Source organism: Piliocolobus tephrosceles, chromosome 9 (assembly GCF_002776525.5).
Source record: "Piliocolobus tephrosceles isolate RC106 chromosome 9, ASM277652v3, whole genome shotgun sequence".
NCBI classification, from domain to species: Eukaryota; Metazoa; Chordata; class Mammalia; order Primates; family Cercopithecidae; genus Piliocolobus; species Piliocolobus tephrosceles.
This window is the reverse complement of record NC_045442.1, coordinates 33657741-33677674: the sequence shown is the minus strand read 5'-3', so window position 1 is coordinate 33677674 and position 19934 is coordinate 33657741. Positions and strand designations below refer to the sequence as shown.

General features: G+C 44.8%; 1 protein-coding gene across 1 annotated transcript in view; it reads right to left on the bottom strand.

The window, feature by feature from the left end:
• Positions 1-6600: 6600 nt before the first annotated feature.
• The window catches only part of CPN1 (carboxypeptidase N subunit 1), a 39776-nt gene continuing 26442 nt past the window's right edge, over positions 6601-19934 (bottom strand). The window contains exons 7-9 of the mRNA XM_023206187.1: positions 18408-18507; positions 12797-12915; positions 6601-6866 (exon numbers count right to left, since the gene is read on the bottom strand). Of these exons, the coding sequence (XP_023061955.1) occupies positions 6717-6866; positions 12797-12915; positions 18408-18507 (369 nt within the window). The 3' untranslated portion in view covers positions 6601-6716. The remainder of the gene's footprint in view (positions 6867-12796; positions 12916-18407; positions 18508-19934) is intronic.

Here is a 19934-nt window from a genome sequence, read left to right as displayed (position 1 = left end):
CTCCTGGTTTACACATGCTATCTCATATTTACAGATTCTACCCGCATGCGTGGAAGGGGAATTATACAAGTGCAAGGGGCATTGAAAGACATGAGAATTCTGCATACCAGTTTCTAATTTAAAAAATAGATACGCAAAACTATTACCACTAGATAAAAGAAGAAAAATAGTGAAAGAAGTCAGAAGGAGAAAAAATGTGAAAGTAATATTGGAGATTGTGCACTCAGTTCATATGTGTAATACGTTTCCTTATAATCTGAGTGTTGGAATATAAAGATACAAAGACAGGGCAGTCACAACTTACTGGAACAGAAACCCACCAGCAGAAACCTCCGTGGGAACTAGCACCAGGTCCAGAAGTCATCAGGTATCATGCTGTCTGAAAATTGCCAGTTCTCCTATCTCTTCAAGTGAGGGGGGTGGGAATTACTGTGTCATGAAATCCTCAACTTAGAAGGAAAAGTGCCAGGAAAAATAAGGAACTAATAAAGGTTGAATTTCTGTGTATGAAGTGTTTGTTTTTTTGTTGTTTTTTGAGATGGAGTCTTGCTCTGTTGCCCAGGCTGGAGTGCAGTGGTGCAATCTTGGTTCACTGCAACCTCTGTCTCCCGGGTTCAGGCGATTCTCCTGCCTCAGCCTCCTGAGTAGCTGAGATTATAGGCATGTGCAACCACACCTCGCTTGAAGTTATTTTTTGTTTTTGTTTTTGTTTTTTTTTTAAAGAGAGAGAGAGAAAGAAAGGACAGGGTGGGCTTGGTTCAGCCTCTCAGGAGAATGCCTCACTTCCAAGCTCCTCTTTGCACCCCTAAGTCCTTGATGTCGCTGGCAGATAAGTGATAATCCTCTGAGGAAGTGTGGGGCGAGTGTTGGTCTCCCCACTCCTGACTCATTTATAAGGGCAGCACCTTTAATCCCCACAAACTCAGAGTGATGAAACCACATTTGCAAAATTATAACTGAAGAAATTATGACAGTGAAAGAAATCAGACCTAACTGACTCCATCTTGCTTCTAACCTTTAAGCTATCCTTGGTTGTTCCTGGGTGTAGGCTGAACTAACTTGAGGAAGGAATTCAGTTCATGGTTTGACTCTGTAACAAAATTGGTAATAGACCTTTCCTAAAAAGACCCCCTTCTTGCATGGGGACCTGTCTGCCTTTGCAGGACTAACAAACTGGCTACGAGATTAGAAATTACAGTTTAGGGGTCATGCAGCCTCTGGCTCCAACAGACTGAACCTCCCCAAATTGCTCCTGGGGATAAAATCACTATTGTAAAACCTAATATCAGTGTCTGAGATATTTTGCAGACCCTGCACTCAATGGATCAGCAGACATCACCCAGACTGGTAATTTGGCCCAACCAGTTCTGCCATCGCATCCAGGAACAGAAGACATTAAGAAAACCTCATTTCAACCCCCCACGATTCCATTTCCAACCTGACCAATCAGCACTCCCCACTTCCCAAGACCCTACTCACCAAATTATCTTTGAAAATTCTGATCTCCAAGCTGGGCGCAGTGGCTCACACCTGTAATCCCAGCACTCTGGGAGGCCGAGGTGGGCAGATCACTTGAGGTCAGGAGTTCGAGACCAGCCTGGTCAACATGGTGAAACCCCATCTCTACTAAAAATACAAAAATTAGCTGGGCATGGTGGCGTGCACCTGTAATCCCAACTACTAGGGAGGCTGAGGCAGGAGACTCACTTGAACCCAGGAGGCGGAGGTTGCAGTGAGCTGAGACTGCACCACCGGCACTCCAGACTGGGGGACAGAGCAAGACTCTGTTTCAAAACAAAACAAAACAAAACAAACGAACAAAAAACTCTGATCCCCAAATGCTCAGGGAGACTGATTTGAATAATAATAAAACTCAGGTCTCCTGCACAGCCTGCTCTGCCTGAATTACTCTTTCTCCATTGCAATTCCTCTATATTGATAAATTGCCTCTGTCTAGGCAGCAGGCAAGATAAACTCATTGGGCCGTTACAGTGAGATAGATTTTTTCTTCTTTTCTTTTCATTTTTCTTTTCTTTTCTCTTCTTTCTTTTCTTTTCTTCTTTTCTTTTCTTTTCTTTTTTTGATACGGTTTCACATTGTTGCCCAGGCTGGAGTACAGTGATGCAATCATAGCTCACTGCAGCTTCCACCTCCCTAGCTCAAGCAATCCTCCTGCCTCAGCCTCCTGAGTAACTGGGACTACAGGTCCACACCACCACGCCCAGCTCATTTTGCATTTTTTGTAGAGATAGGGTTTTGCCATGTTCCCCAGGCTGGTCTCAAACTCCTGCAATCCTCCTGCCTCAGCCTCCCAAAGTGCTTGGACTGTAGGTGTGAGTCACCATGCCTGGCCAGATATTCTTTTTTTTTTTTTTTTTTTTTCCAGATGAATAACTATGACTCAGAGAAGGTAAGTTATTTGCTCAAGGTCACGCAGCCAATAAGGAACCGAGCTAGAGTTAAAACCCACGTCTGTCAGAGTCCAAAAGCTATGCCCTTCATTGGGGGGTTCTTCCCCTTTAGGAAACACCATCTATCCAGGCTGGCATTCCGTGCGGAGGGTTTCCTCTTTAAAATAACTTTCTAGCTATAAAATAGAAAGGGTACCAGCCAGGAGAGGGCTGAGCCCAAAGTTGGAGGCCCTTCCTTCATGTCCTGTCAACCCTGCCCCTCTCGTCCTGTGAGTCCTGATTTCATGTCCTTTGTATGCAGTGAGACATTTTCATGTGGTCATAGCCAGACACTGTATTTTCCATATAATACTTGGTCTGTATAATCGCCTCTGGCTTGAGTGCATTTTACTAAGAATGGTTTTTAGGGCTTGGTTTGAAAATTTGCATCTCCTTTAGTACTTCAAATCCTCAGGTGGCAGGCAGGGTGGGTCTGAATCAGACTGGGAGTCTAAAAGCAGCAGAGAAGCCCTGGGGAGCTGGCAGCAAGTGCTCTGGAGTTTCCTCAGCCCTGCTGCCTGCCCGGACTGAGGCCACCTTTTCTCCTGGCTTTCAGTGGTCTCCCCACTGACCTTCTAGCCTCAGTCTCCCCTCTGCCCCAGCCAGCTCTTCAGGCAGCAGCCGGGCCTCATTCTAAACCTGATTCTGCACTCCCCTCAGTACAACCCTTCAATGGCTAGTTGTTTTTCTCAGGATAAAGTCCAAACTCTGTGCTATGGCTCAAAGGTCCTTCATGATTTGGTCCCTCCCTACCCTACTGGCCTTGACTTCTGGCATCTCACTCAGCTGCCACCATGCTGAATTTCATGCAGCTCCCTTGAACAAGCTGCAAATCATCCAAGAGCCTCAAGCTGTGCTGTCTCCTCAGCCTAACTATTGCTCTCCCATTTCTTTCCACCTGGCCAATGCCTCTTTATCTGACCTCATTATATCTCACCTTAGACTCTCCTAGCTCTGGGATCCCTTTCCTGACCTTCCCAAGACTGGAGTAAGGCCTTTCCCACTGGCTTCTGTCCTCACCCCCAGAGTCAACGGAATCACAGCAATTACTACAAGGCACAAGAATGATCTGTTTCCTTCCCAAGTAGCCTGTGGCTGCACTGAGATAATGAACTGTATCTTCTTCCCCTTTGTATTTTCTGAATTTATTGAGAGCAAGGACTCAAAATATGTTCCCTGCATGAATAAATGGAAGAATGAATAAAATTCTGTGGCTATGCCAGTGAAAGTATTGTGACATTTCACAAACATTAGCTCTGTCAGGTGACTTTGTACGAAGGAACCTGAACACAAAGTAAGTGATATTCAGACAATCCGGAAAACTAAGCGCATGCAGCAACCTCAGGTATAAAGTTTCACTAAATTGAAAAATGGAAACCCTCTCAAATAGCTGCCTCTTTATAACAACAAGAAAGGCACAAGGAACATGGGATTAAAATTAGGAAGAAATAAAAAATGGAAAGAAAGGATTAGCCTTTTAACCTGAGGAGTGAATTCCCTAAGTGGGAAAAGATACATTTTCTTCTGTTTTCTTTTTGACCACAGACAGAGAGATTGCTCAGGTAACAGAAAAATGAATTATGTGTTAATCCTAATCCCGAATGGCCTCCAGAGGAGGATGAGTTGTCACAGCTAGAGCATCTCTGTTTTCTGATGGGTACAGCTAGAGCACCTATTGTTTTCTGATGAGTATGGGAATACAGTCAGCTCTCCATATCTGCGGGTTCCCATTCAACCAACCTTGGATCAAAACTATTAAATAAATAAATAAATAATAATAATAATACAGTCTGAGCACCACGGCTCATGCCTGTAATCTCAGCACTTTAGAAGGCAGACGTGGGAGGATCACTTGAACCCAGGAGTTTGAGACCCTATCACTACACAGAAATTTAAAAATTAGCCAGGTATGGTGTCACGTGCCTGTGGTCCCAGCTACTTGAGAGGCTGAAGTGAGAGGATTGCTTGAGTCTGGGAGGTTGAGGCTGCAGTGAGCCATGATTGCATTCCAGCCTGGGTGACAGAGTGAGGCTGTCAGAAAAACAAAAAATAAAATAATGCAACAATAAAAATAGTACAAAGTAAATACAATATAACAACTCTTTACATAGCACTTACATTGTATCAGGTATTATAAGTAATCTAGAGGTGACTTAAAAGTATATGGGAGGATATACCTAGGCTAAATGCAAATACTATGCCATTTTATGAAAGGAACTTGAGCACTCTTGGATTTTGGTATCTGAGGGGGTCCTGGAACCAAGGGACCACCATACAGTCATGTCACTTAACAATGTAGATGCATTCTGAGAAATGTATCCCTGAATGATTTAATCATTGTGCAAACATCATAGTGTGTACTTATACAAACCTAGGTGGTATAGCTTCCTACACACATAGGCTAAAAGGTAGAGCCTATTCCTCCTAGGCTACAAATCTGGACAGCATGTTACTATACTGAATGCTACAGGCGATTGTAACACAGTGATAATTGTGTTACATATTCTTTATTTTGTTGTTGTTTGTTTGTTTGTTTTTGAGATAGAGTCTCACTCTGTTACCCAGCTGGAGTGCAGTGGTGCGATCTCGGCTCACTGCAACTCCACCTCCCAGGTTCAAGTGATTCTCCTGCCTCAGCCTCCCAGGTAGCTGGGATTATAGGCGTCTGCCACCACACCTGGCTAATTTTTTGTATTTTTAGTAGAGATGGGGTTCACCATGTTGGCCAGGCTGGTCTCGAACTTCTGACCTCAGGTGATTTACCCAGCTCGGCCTCCCAAAGTGCTGGGATTACAGGTGTGAGCCACCGTGCTCAGCCTGTGTTACCTATTCTAAATCTAAACATATCTAATCTAAATCTAAACATAGAAAAGGTACAGTAAAAACATGGTATTATAATCTTATGAGACCACCATTATACTGCCGTCCATTGTTAACCAAACATTATTATGTGGCACATGGCTGTAATTACTTAGTAGAGTTCAATTTCTCAGTGGTAAGAAACGGGCTGTGTTAATTAGAGGTCCTGCGGGGAGGGGGGTAGATGAGGAAACTGGAGCCTGCCCTAACTGAGGCTGAGCTCTGAAATGAGGTGTATGGCAAAAAACCACTTCCCACAGGGGACTCTGGAACCCCCACATGCCCAGTGAGGGTTTGTAAACTTGTGTGCTGCAAGGTAGGTGATGAAAGACTACACATCCCTTCAAAATCTTCAGTAACATCTACTTTGCTCAATAATGCTTTTAGTACAAACGGGTTCTTCCTGGGGAACTCAAAGAGGAGGAGAGTGCTATGTCGTGCTGGGGACAGAGCCGGGACAGAGCCATGCCTCGGTGCAGCTGCATTATATTTCCATATCCAGCAAATGTTTTGAAAGATGCATATTTATTAAATGCCCATGTACGAAGAAGAGTAGCCATGTCACTGGGTATTTGCATGTCAAATTCTGTTCTTATTAAGATGCTGAAACAATCCTCTGGGATTTCAGAAGAACTGGTCACCTAATTTTGCTATGGGAACAACATCGATGACGGATCACTTACTTCAGCATTTCAGTCATGGTTCAGAAATCTTCACTGAGCACTAAGTCTGCTGCAAACTCTGTGCTAAATTCTGGAGATGCAGCTGCCAACCAGCCAGAACCAGTCTCTGGATGCAGTGTAGACTGGCATGGAGCCTAAACCAGACTCTCAGTATGGAAAAACCTTACCAAACACCGCTAGATTTATGTACTACCACATCAGCTTTCTTTTCTTTCTTTCTTTCTTTTTTCTTTTTTTTTTTTTTTGAGACAGAGTTTCACTCTTTTGCCCAGGCTGGAGTGAAGTGGCGCAATCTCAGCTCACTGCAACCTCCGCCCCCCAGGTTCAAGTGATTCTCAGCCTCCTGAGTAGCTGGGATTACCGGCACGTGCCACCATATTCAGCTAATTTTTTGTATTTTTAGTGGAGACGGGGTTTCACCATGCTGGCCAGGCTGGTCCTGAACTCTTGACCTCAGGTGATCCACCCGCCTCGGCCTCCCAAAGTGCTAGGATTACAGATGTGAACCACCATGCCCGGCCACCACATCACCTTTCAATAGATCCTAATTCCTTTCATGATGACCTAGAGATGGTTTACCCCTGGAACAGACAGAGACCATTCTGAACTGTTCTGAATATGTTTGTATTTAAATATGTCCCAGTTAATAAAATAGAAAGAATGCTTTATCTGATCTGAGAGCAGGAGCAAAGCGTTTCTGAAGGGTTGCCTGGCACCGTGGGTTTCAGGCAGGGCCTCTCTGGAGCTGCCTCATTTCCATTCCTTTCTTTCTGGCTGCCTGGGGCTGCACTTTGGCTTTGACTCCGTGCCTTCTGCTGGGAGCTCTCCTCACAGGGCTTACTTGAGGGATACTTCTTTTGAGGTGGAAGTGAACCTGGAAGGAAAAGAGCAGAAGCTAGGAGATCCATTTGGACCATCTTTTGCCATAGTTCCGGTTTCTGAGGGCTGGATACTAGGGAGAATTATTATAGCAGTGACCCAGAGAAGCACTGGTGGTATCATATAGACTTGCCTAATGTTCCCCCCAAATTGGTATGCAATCACTGGTGATAGATAGAGTGTGACTGGATGAACTTAATATATATTGATTTTATATGTATCAGAAAAAAGTGGGCTGGGTGTGGTGGCTCATGCCTGTAATCCCAGCAATTTGGGAGGCTGAGGCGGTGTGGATTGCCTGAGGTCAGAAGTTCAAGACCACTCTGGCCAATATGGTGAAACTCTGTCTCTACTAAAAATACAAAGAAATTAGCCAGGCATGGTGGTGCACACCTATAATCCCAGCTACTCAGGAGGCTGAGGCGGTAGAATTGCTTGAACCCAGGTGGTGGAGGCTGCAGTGAGCTGAGATCTTGCCACTACACTCCAGCCTGGGTGACAGTGAGACTCTATCTCAAAAAAAAAAAAAAAAAAGAAAGAGAAAAAATAGGTTGGGCATGGTGGCTGTAATGCCTGCACTTTGGGAGACTGAGGTGGGCAGATCACTTGAGATCAGGAGTTACAGACCAGCCTGGCCAGCATGGTGAAACCCCGCCTCTCCTGAAAATACAAAAATTAGCTGGGCTGGTGGCGCATGCCTATAGTTCCGGCTACGAGAGAGGCTGAGGCAGGAGAATTGCTTGAACTCGGGAGGCAGAGGTTGCAGAGCCGAGATCATGCCACTGCACTCCAGCTTGGGTGACAGAGTGAGACTCCATCTCAAAAAAAAAAAAAAAAAAAAAAAGTAAAGAAAAGAAAGAAAAATATATCTACACATTAAATCATGATTTCACCAATACTGCCACTTAGGACAAGAGCCATGACTGACAGTGCTGTAATAATCTCCTTTATGCTGGCTGGGTGACTCACAGGTGCCATGCTCAGGCATGCCGGTAAGTGTCACCGTGCTTCAGAACCAGACCTTCTGCCACACGTGTTTGACTTTATAGATAGTAGAGATGATAAAGAGTGTCGGTATGGACTCTTTTATTCATTTGACTTTTTTTTTTTTTTAATTTTAGAGATGGGGTCTTGTTATGTTGTCCAGGCTGGACTCAAACTCCTGGGTTCAAGATCCTCCTGCCTCAGCCTCTCAGCCTCCTGAGTAGCTGGGACTACAGGCACATGCCATCACACCCTGCCTGGATTCTTAAACTGGAAATTTCCATGTGTGTTAATGCATCCTTTCAAGCACTACATTGCAACTTCTCTTCTGGCCACGGCACGCAGATGGAAAGATACTTTTCACTGACAAATGTGGGACATTCTGGGTGTGGAAGAGTCGTAGAATTATCCCAGGCTGAAGAGGAAGGAGAGGGAGTGGCACAGTGTCCTAACCACACTCCCCTGGGGCAGGCCTGGGCTTTCCCGCCCTTGGAACAGCTTGAGCCCCTGAAGCCAGCTGGGAGTTAAAAACCATGCCCCTGACTGAGAGGCCTCTCTGTGGGGTTATTTCCTGCCCCTTCCGCAAAAATTCATAGCCAATTTTTCTGCTAGTTCCTCCAGGAGGGGAGGAGAGAATCAGAGCCAACTGTACTGGATTATTTATCAGTTCCTATTTAGTAACATAGGAAACTAGGACAGAAAAAACGAGAGAGAAGAGAGACAAGAAAATGAGGCAAGGACAGAAGGAAAGGAAAGAAGTGGTGACATGTGGAAGGCCTTGGGGAAAAGCAAAGGGAACACTAGGCCCTGGAAGATATTTTATTTAATTTTATTTTTATTTTGAGATAAGGTCTTACTCTGTCATCCAGGCTAGAGTGCAATGGCACAATCATGGCTCACTGCAGCCTCCATCTCCTGGGTTCAAGTGATCCTCCCACCTTAGCCTCCCAAGTAGCTGGCACTACATGTGCATGACACCATGCCCGGCTAACTTTTGTCCTGTTTTGTAGAGACAGGATTTCACCATATTGCCCAGGCTGGTCTCAAACTCCTGGGCTCAAGTGATCTGCCAGCCTCGGCCTTCCAAAGTGCTGAGATTACAGGTGTGAGTCACCACACCCGACTGACACATTTGAAAGCTGGAAACCCTGTAGTAAACAATCTTTTTTTTTTTTTTTTGAGACAGAGTCTTGCTCTGTCACCCAGGCTGGAGTGCAGTGGCACAGTCTTGGCTCACTGCAAACTCCACCCCCTGGGTTCAAGCAATTCTCCTGCCTCAGCCTCCCAAGTAGCTGGGATTACAGGCGTGCTCTACCACACGTGGCTAACTTTTGTATTTTGAGTAGAGACAGGGCTTTGCCATGTTGGCCAGGCTGGTCTCGAATTCCTGACCTCAAGTGATCCGCCTGCCTCAGCCTCCCGAAGTGCTGGGATTACAGGTATGAGCCACCACGCCTGGGCAATCTTTTTTTCCTTTTTTCTTTCCCAGACAGATGGATATCTGCTTTAGACTGGGAAGGGAGATAGACTCCTTTGTGATCAATAAATGGATTTTTAGTTGTTATTTTGTCTGGAAATTGTATCCAAATGACAGACATCTTTTCTTCTCTAAGTATATTTGACATAATGATGGGTTATGTTAATTTATTTAAAGAATACGTGAAAAAGGGGGCAAAACTCTTTGAAATAGAGTGTGTTACTCAAGAGGACGTGCAGTTGTTTGAATTTGGCGTTGAACAGACTTGCTGGTAATGCAAAACTTATATATGTAGCTGCTTACCAGTCATTCAATTTTAGGATATACCAAGAAAAAAGGGAAAGAGGACCCCAGATCAGCTAATAGGCTACAATGAAAGATTTACTCTCTGTTTCCTGCAACAGTAATGGGAAGTAATTTACATTATTTAGGAGATTGGACTAGGGGAGTGGATGGAGGAAGAAACTACCTGGAAATTCCAGAGGAATTCTCAAAGCACTTAAAGCATAGTTATTTCCCCTGATCCTTGTGTTACAATAAGAAAGTACAAACACAAGTTGTACACTTAGTATGAATTCCAGCAACACATTGGCTAAGAAGGGAGCCAGAGAGCCTGATATAGCTTCGAATCCTGACTCCTACCACTTGTTACATGATATTACACAAGTTTCTTTTATCTTCTGTAAGCCATAAATGGGGATACTTGCATCTACCTCACAAGGTTGTTGTGAAGGTTAAATGAGATAATGCTGGAAAGCTCTTATACCATGGCATACATAGTACTTATTCAATAAAGAGTAAAAAACAAGCTTGACTTGACTGCATTGTGTTAATAGGGAAAGGCGGTGGGAGGGTCTAGTAAGCTCTAGGGTTGTGTACAGAAGGAGCGAGGCAGCCCTAGGAAAGGCTGACTTTTGAGAAATGGAATCTGTAGATGGCCGTTAAATAGGACTGCCTCATTACTTTGTCCTCATTTGAGAAATCTGAGGATTAGAGTCCACGATCTCTGAGCTCCGTTAGCTGTGAGATCTTAGTACAACTAAAACTGAAAAGATCCAGGCTGTAAAATCAAAGAAGTTCTTTGCTTCTCCTCCTATCCGTAAAAGAAAGCCCTGGAGAGTTGAATCTTGAAGAGTAGCTACTGGCTCTCTGCGGCTTTGAGTGGAAAGCAAGATCAGGGCCCACGGAGCACCAGAAGGTATGATAGAGCGCCCTCTGGTGGCAGTCCTTACCAGTGGCACAGAAGAATGCAAGCCCGCTGCCTTCCTCTGTAAAAACTGGCCTTAAAGAAATTAACTGATTTAGGCTGAGCACAGTCTAGGCCGAGGGAGCACAGTGGCTCATGCCTGTAATCCCAGTGCTTTGGAAGACCGAGGTGCGAGGATCTCTTGAGCCCAGGAGTTCAAGGCTGCAGTGAGCCATGACTACCACTGGACTCCAGCCTGGGCTACACAAAGAACCCCATCTCTACAAAAAAAAAAAAAAAAATTATGCCGGGTGCGGTGGCTCATGCCTATAATCTCAGCACTTTGGGAGGCTGAGGAGGGTGGATCACCTGAGGTCAGGAGTTCAAGCTCAGCCTGGCCAACAAGGTGAAAACCCATCTCTACTAAAAATACAAAAATTAGCTGGACACGGTGGCACATGCCTATAATCCCAGCTACTCGGGAGGCTGAGGCAGGAGAATCGCTTGAACCCAGGAGGCAGAGGTTGCAGTGAGCCGAGGTTGAGCCACTGCACTCCAGCCTGGGCGACAGAGCGAGACTTGGTCTCAAAAAAAAAAAAAAATTAGCTGGGCATGGTGGCATGTGCCTGTAGTCCCAGCTATTAGGAAGATGAAGCAGAAGATCTCTTGAGTTTGAGGCTGTAGTGAGCCATAATTGTGCCAGTGCACAGCCTGAGAGACAGAGCCACTCCCTGTCTCTATGAAAGAAGAAGGAGGAGGACGAGGAGGAGGAGGAGGAGGACATATTTGACCTATCTTGTTTGACTGTAGGTCATAAGACCCTACCTTATTTGACTGTAGGTCAAGGAGAAGGAGAAGGAGAAGGAGGAGGAGGAGGAGGAGGAAGAGGAGGAGGACATATCTGACCTACCTTGTTTGACTGTAGGTCATAAGACCGTCTTTCCAGAGAGGGTACTGGCCCACACCCAGAAGGAAGAAATACATGGTCAGAGAGCCCAGAAGAGTCTGGACAGACAGGCCTTGCTGGATTTCTTTACTCAGTGCATAGCATTAGCTGATACTTTTTGTCCAATTGCATTTATACCTAGCTGTACCTACTTTGTTGAACCTATGCATAAAAGTGGACAATTTCCCCTGTATCTTTGGGCCTTTGTTCTGAAGGCTTCTGTGTATGCACATTAAACATGCTCCAAAAAAAAAAAAAAAAACAAAACACACAGGCCAGGCACGGTGGCTCAGGCCTATAATCCTAGCCCTTTGGGAGGCTGAGGTGGGCAGATCACCTGAGATCGGAAGTTTGAGACCAGCCTGACCAACATGGAGAAACCCCGTTTCTACTAAAAAAAAAACCCAAAAATTAGCTGGGCGTGGTGGCGCATGCCTGTAATCCCTGCTACTCAGGAGGCTGAGGCAGGAGAATCACTTGAACCTGGGAGGCAGAGGTTGTGGAGAGCCAAGATCATGCCCCCATTGCACTCCAGCCTGGGCAACAAGAGTGAAACCTCGTCTCAAAAATAAATAAATAAATAAAATAAAATAAAAATAAATTGGTATGGCTTTTCTCCAATTAATCTGCCTTTTGAGAGTTGATTTGGCCCCTGCATACTAAAGGCTTTATGTGCATGTTCTCATTTCAGCTTCTTGTGAAGGAGGCACTATCATCACCAATTTACTGAGAAAGAAACTGAGAACAAGAGAGATTAGGTAATTTGTCTAAGGTCTGTGGGCAAATGAGCTGAATTTAGAACTAGGCAGTGCTTTGAATCGCTATGCTATGTGAGACAGAAGAGGAAAAGCCAAAAGGATGTGAGTAAGGATATAATAGGAGAGTGACAGAACAAAAATTAGGATGTGCGAGCAATTAATTTTTTTAAAAACCGTAAAAGAAAGCTGGGCAAAGATGAGAGCTGTACAATCACTGAAGATTTTGTAAGGGCCAAGGGCGGTGGCTCATGCCTGTAATCTCAGCACTTTGGGAGGCTGAGGCAGGCAGATCACTTGAGCCCAGGAGTTCAAGACCAGCCTGGGTAACATGACGAAATCCTTTTTCTACAAAAAGTAGAAAAAGTAGGCGGTCATGGTGGTGTGCGCTTATACTCACTCCCAGCTACTTGGGAGGCTGAGACGGCAGGACTGCTTCGGCCTGGGAGATCGAGGCTGCAGTGAACCACGATGGTACCACTGCACTCCAGCCTGGGTGACAGAGCGGGACACTATCCTCCAAAATAGACTGTATAAGTGATCTTTATAGTGCACCATCACACTCAGCCTAACTCACCAATGTTGGTTCCGCAGGACCCACGGTCACAGTCACTGTCTCTGGGTCAAACCCAGGTGCTGTGGCACTAACAGTGTAGGTACCTGGAAGCAGCAGCCGGAAGTAATCACCATGGTCACCTGAAAGTCACAAGGATATAACTCAGTCCACTGATTAAAAACCTGTACCAAATAAGCTGGGGTTTTTAATTGACTACAAGCTTGGCTTTTTTTTAAAAATTATTATTATTAAATTTAACAAAGTTTAATTGATCAAGGAAAAAGCAATTTGCAAATTGGGCCCTCAGAATCACAGCAAATTCAGAGTTATCTCTGCACAGTTGGAGAGACTTTAAAAATAGAAAAAAGAAAGTAAAATACAAAAAAACCAGAAGTGAGGTACAGAAACAGCCAGATTGGTTACAGCTTGGTGTTTGCCTTATTTGGACCTGGTTTGGACAGTTAGCTTTTCTTTTTTTTGAGACGGTGTCTCGCTCTGTCACCCAGGCTGGAGTGTAGTGGCGCAATGTGAGCTCACTGCAACCTCTGCCTCTCAGGTTCAAGCAATTCTCCTGTCTTAGCCTCCCAAGTAGCTGGGATTACATGCGTGTGCCACCATGCTCAGCCAATTTTTGTGTTTTTAGTACAGACAGGGTTTCACCATGTTGGCCAAGCTAATATCGAACTCCTGACCTCAGGTGATCTGCCCACGTCAGCCTCCCAGTGCTGGGATCACAGGCGTGAGCCACTGAGCCCATTGGCTTGTTTACTTTTTTTTTTTTTTTTTGAGATGGAGTCTCACTCTGTCACTCTGTTGCCCAGGCTGGAATGCAGTGGTGTGATCTCAGCTCACTGCAACCTCCACCTCCCGGGTTCAAGCCATTCTCCTGCTTCAGCCTCCCAAGTAGCTGGGATTACAGGCATGCACCACCACACCCAGCTAATTTTTCTATTTTTAGTAGAGACGGGGTTTCACCATGTTGGCCAGGTGGCTCTCCAACTCCTGGCCTCGGGTGATTGACCAGCCTTGGCCTCCCAATGTGCTGGGATTACAGGCATGAGCCACTGAGCGCAGCCGTCTTTTCTTTTTTAAAATAAACAAAAAAAGTCTGGTTCTTACTATGTTTCCCAGGCTGGTCTCAAACTCCTGGGCTCAAGTGATCCTCCCACCTCAGCCTCCCAAAGTGCTGCGATTACAGGCGTGAGCCACCGCACCTAGCCTGGCTTTTCTTCATAGCATGAAACTAGCGAAGATTTAAATCATTTGTGGGCTATCTTAATAGGAGTATGGCCTCAGCTCCTAGGAAGTAGGAGTTTTACTGTGCTCTACACTGAACGTGTTAAATGTAATTCCAGACCCTGTAGTTTAATACAAACTCATCTCCAATAAAGGATCACTAGGAGAGAGGAAAGGGTGAAAGGTCTGTGAATGTTTTGCCTAATAAAGAAACTCCATGAGCCCACAGTTTTGATATTTGAAAGGCCTCTGTGAAGAATGATGTCTACCTAAGGAAATAAGAATGAGAAGTATGGGTTTAAGTTGCAGGGAGGCAGATTTTGCTAGACAGAAATAAAACCTGTTGAGGCCAGGTGCGGTGGCTCATGCCTGTAATCCCAGCTTTTTGGGAGACCCAGGTGAGTGGATCACCTGAGGTCAGGAGTTTGAGACCAGCCTGGCCAATATGGTGAAATCCCTGTCTCTACTAAAAATACAAAAATTAGCCAGACATGGTGGCACATGCCTGTAGTCCCAGCTAGTTGGAAGGCTGAGGCAGGATCATTGCTGGAAGGTGGGAGGTGGAGGCTGCAGTAAGCTGAGATCACGCCACTGCACTCCAGCCTTGGTGACAGAGGAAGATTCTGTCTCAAATAAATAAAAGAAACAAACCCGTTGAGAGAAACAGAGCTACATAAAAAGGAATAGACTGCTTTATGAAATTGCGAGCACACAAGCACAGACTAGATCAGAAGCCTAGAAAGGCTATGCAGATGTACAGTGCAAAACCTGCACCACTGAACATGCCGGCCCTGGGCTGGATTAAAAAGCTGCTGGTGGTGTTGTATGGGTGTAATCTTATATTCAGTGGGAAGGCTGGACTACATGACCAGTAAAGATACAATTTTGAGAGTCCTATCTCTTTTTTTGAGATAAGGTCTCACTCTGTTGCCCAGGCTAGAGTGCAGTGGTGCTATCATAGCTCGCCACAACCTTGAACTCCCGGACTCAAGCGATTTTCCTGCCTCAGTCTTTTGAATAGCTAGGACTATAGGCACACACCACTGTGCCTGGTTAATTTTATTATTTTTATTTTTTGTAGAGATGGGGTCTTGCTATGTTGACCAGCATGGTCTTGAACTCTTGACCTCAAGCAAACCTCCCAGCTCAGCCTCCCAAAGTGCTGGGATTACAGGCATGTGCCATTGTGCCCAGTGAGAATCCTATTTTTAATATTGCTTCTATTGGGCTGGTTGCAGTGGCTCATATCACTGTGCTCCAGCCTGGGCGACAGAGTAAGACTGTCTCAAAAAACAAAAAAATTTCTTTTATCACCTTCAAAAGTATGGCAAGGGAAAAAATAAAATTCAAAAGAAGACTGTTTTTCCATAACAGGGAAAGAGCATTTTGGCTAATGACTTTCCATTCCTTTAGACTCAATTATGGCAGTGACTTTAAAATTCCTTTTTTTAAGTATATAGCAATGAATATTTGAAATAACAAATATGATCAACATTGAGATAAACAATAATGAGGAAGTCTTTTTCTGCCCCCTATTAAATGCCTGTAATTTACTTTAAAATACTTCAGCAAAGTACACACGTTGGATAGTTGAAATGACACCCCAGGGATTGTCATTTTCTTAATTGGGGACTTGCATCCTGAAGTGGTGAGCGAGTGTTGTATCAGAAAGGCCCCATCCCAGATGCAGCTCCTATGAGGGCTTCAGCTGCTTTCTCTCTCCTCAACACTAAATGCATTGCTAAGTAACATAATGATGTTTACAATGGGTTTTTTCACTGGTGAAATGAATAATTTTTTTTTTTTTTTTTGAGATGGAGTCTTGCTTTGTCACCCAGGCTGGAGTACAGTGGCTCAATCTTGGCTCACTGCAACCTCCATCTCCTGGGTTCAAGTGATTCTCCTGCCTCAGCCTCCTGCGTATGTGGGACTACAGTTGCCCACCACCATGCCTGGCTAATTTTTTGTATTTTTAGTAGTGACAGGGTTTCACCATGTTGGCCAGGCTGGTCTTGAACTCCTGACCTTAGGTGATCCACCCGCCTTGGCCTCCCAAAGTGTTGGGATTACAAGCATGAGCCACTGTGCCCAGCCTAATAATTTGTTAATTAACACAATGGCAGGTGAAAGTGGCACTTATTGGAAAAATCAGTGGTGTTTAATATGTTTTGTTTTTGTTGTTGTTTTGAAATAGAGTCTCACTCTGCCCAGGCTGGAGTCCAGTGGCATGATCTCGGCTAACTGCAACCTCCACCTCCTGGGTTCAAGTGATTCTCCTGCCTCAGCCTCCCAAGTAGCTGGGACTACAGGCACACGCCACTATACGTGGCTAACTTTTTGTATTTTAGTAGAGATGGGGTTTCACTGCGTTGCCTAGGCTGGTTGTGAACTCCTGAGCTCAGGCAATCTGCCCGCCTCAGCCTCCCAAAGTGCTGGGATTACAGGCATGAGCCACCGCACCTGGCCACACCCAGCTAATTTTTGTAGTTTTAGTAGAGACAGGGGTTTCACCATGTTGGCCAGGCTGGTCTTGAACTCCTGACCTTAAGTGTTCCTCTTGCCTGGGCCTCCCAAAGTGTTGGGATTACAGGTGTGAGCCACTGTGCCCAGCAATATATGTTGATTGGCTAGCCTGTTTTAGAGACATTCCCACACTTGCTTGGACAGAGCATAAGAATCTAGCAAAAGCCAGGTGTGCACTTCTGGAATCCCAGCACTTTGGAAGGCTGAGGCAAGCAGATCACTTGAGCTCAGGAGTTTGAGACCAGCCTGGACAACAGGGCAAAACTCTGTCTCTGTAAAAAATAAAAACAAAAAACAAAAAAATTAGCTGAGCATGGTGGTATGCATTTATAGTTCCAGCTACTTGGGAGGCTGAGAAGGGAGGATCACCTGAGCCTGGAAGGTCAAGGCTGCAGTGAGCCCTGATTGCACCACTGCACTGCAGCCCAGGCAATAGAGTGAGACCCTGTAATCCAGCTATTTGGGAGGCTGAGGCAGAAGAATTGCTTGAGTTTGAGACCAGCTTGGACAACATAGTGAGACCCCATTACTTTGCTTGAAAGAATCTAGCAAGCCCTGAAGAAGGCTGTGCCTATAAGAATGATTCCTACGACTCAGAAACATTTCTGTAAAAAACGGAAAAAGAAAAAAACAAATAAAAAGGATGATTCCTGAGTTTGGATTCCTAAACAGCCCTGTGTCCAGACTCTGGTTGTCTGATACTACACTGTGAGGCTACAGGATTCTGCCTTTAGACAATACTTTTGCCTTGAATGAACCTTTCATGTAAGATGCATTGAGATCACTTTAAAGAACAGAAAGCTGAGAGTTCATCCAGCTTAAACAGATTGTAGGAACTGTGAAATGGCTGCTAGGTAATAAATGTTAGTGTAGTAAAATTCAGGTGAGACTTGCTAGTATTAAGGTTGTTCAGAGGGCTAGGTGTGGTGGCTCACACCTGTAACCACAGTACTTTGGGAGGCTTTTGAGCCCAGGAGCTCGAAACCAGCCTGGGCAACATGGTGAAACCCCATCTCTACAAAAAAATTAGTCAGGCATGGTGTTGCATGCTTGTAGTCCCAGCTATTTTGGAGGATGAGGTAGGAGGATGGCTTGAGCTCAGGAGGCAGAGGTTGCAGTGAGATCACACCACTGCCCTCCAGCCTGGATGGCAGAATGAGACTCTTTTTCAAAAAAAGAAAAAAAGGTGGGGAGTTACGCAAATCTCATCTACCTGTAACCATAACCGTTTGTAGCTACTGTTATGCATTAAAAGCAAAATAAAACAAAAAGTCCTACAAATTGTGCATGATCAAGCTGGGCTGAGTCAGCTTACAGCAACATTCTGCTGTGACATAATTCTGTGCTCTTCTAGGAGGTTCCCGGTAGCTCACCATCAATCTTGCCCCACAGTAAGCCTATGATGGAAAGAATCTTGCTAACTTTCCCATTGGAGGTGTAGAGAAATGCCAAGTCAGCCACAAGGATAACTATCCGTTTTACAGTCCTCTTTCTACCCAATTTCACACCAGTATGTGAGCTATTAACAGGCTTAAACCCAGAAAATACCCCTAACAAAATGGTATGTGGTAGCCACTCCTGAATGCTGAGGAGAAGTTACATTTACATCAGTCTTTTCTGGTCCTGACCTCTCAGGGATTGCTTGCATCAGAAGCAAAAGATTTTCCATTAAAACATCTTGGTTGTTTGATTCAGCCTCTTAATTTACTGTCTCCATTTTCATTGCCCTTCTTTCCTCCATCCCCCCGCCCCCACTCCCAGCATCCTTGACGCCCCTGCTAGTTTCACTGGCTTACAAACTGGCCCCTTGATTATGCTGAAGAAGATGCAGGAGTGAACACTTCCTTCCTTCCCCCAAGCAGTGACCACCTACCTGAAGTGACATCATGGTTAATCCCACTGACAGAAATGACAGCATTGGCGAGATTATTATAATTCTCATCATGCACCATTCCCTTAATGCCCTGGTGAACCTGCAGGAACAAGTATATAGTTATAATCATAAAACATTTGTACGGTGTTTTAGAGTCTCAAAGCCCTTTCTCGTATGTTTTTGCATTTTATCTTCACAAAGATGATGGTAATAGTCCCTTAACTGGTCTCCTTGCCTCTCTCCCTGCCCCAATTGATCTCTTCGCAATTAGAGTGGTCAGAGTGATCCTGTTAAAGCCTGACTCAAATCATGTCACTATCCTTACTCAAAACCTAACTCACTCTGAGCAAAAGCTGAAGTTCTTGTGATGGTCTGTCTGTCAAGCTACCTGTTAGCTCTCTGATCCCATTTCCAACCACCTTTTCTCTCCCTTACTTCTGAGATCAGTCCAGCCACACTGGTGTCCTGGCTTTCTTTTCTTTTCCTTTTTTTAAAAGTTTTTTTATTTCCTGTGACAGACTGTGATAAAATACACATAAAATAAAATTTACCATTTTAAGTGTATAGTTCAGTGTTATTAAATACATTTAGCTAGGTCAGTGGCTTATGCCTGTAATCCTAGCACTTTGGGAGGCCCAGGTGGGCGGATCACCTGAGGTCGGGAGTTTGAGACCAGCCTGGCCAACATGGCGAAACCCCGTCTCTACTAAAAATACAAAAATTAGCCAGGTATGGTGGTGAGCACCTGTAATCCTAGCTACTCAGGAGGCCGAGACAGGAGAATTGCTTTAACCCAGGAGGTGGAGGTTGCAGTGGGCTTAGATTGCACCACTGCACTCCAGTCTGGGTGACAGAGCGAGACTCTGTCTAAAAAAAAAAAAAAAAAAAAAAACCATTTGTAATGTTGTGCAACCATCACTATCATCCATCTGCATAACTCTTTTTATCTTAAAAAATTGAAACCCTATATCCATTAAACAATGATTCTCCATTATCCCCTCCCCTAGCCCCTGGCAACCACCATTCTATCAATACTTTCCATCTCTATAATTTTGACCACTCTAAGTACCTCATATAAGTGGAATAATACAGTGTTTGTCTTTTTATGGGTGGCTAATTTCACTTGGCATAATGTCCCCAAGATTCATCCATGTTGTAGCATGTGTCAGAATTTCCTTCCTTTTTTTTTTTGAGATGGAGTTTCGCTCTCATTGCCCAGGCTGGAGTGCAATGGTGCCATCTCGGCTCACTGCGACTTCCACCTCCTGGATTCAAGTGATTTTCCTGCCTCAGCCTCTCGAGTAGCTGGGATTACAGGCATGTGCCACTACGCTCGGCTAATTTTGTATTTTTAGTAAAGACAGGGTTTCTCCATGTTAGTCAGGCTGGTCTCAAACTCCCAAACTCAGGCGATCTGCCCACCTCAGCCTCCCAAAGTGCTGGGATTACAGGCGTAAGCCACCACACCTGATGACAATTTCCTTCCTTTTTAAGGCTGTATAATATTCCACTGGAATATACCACATT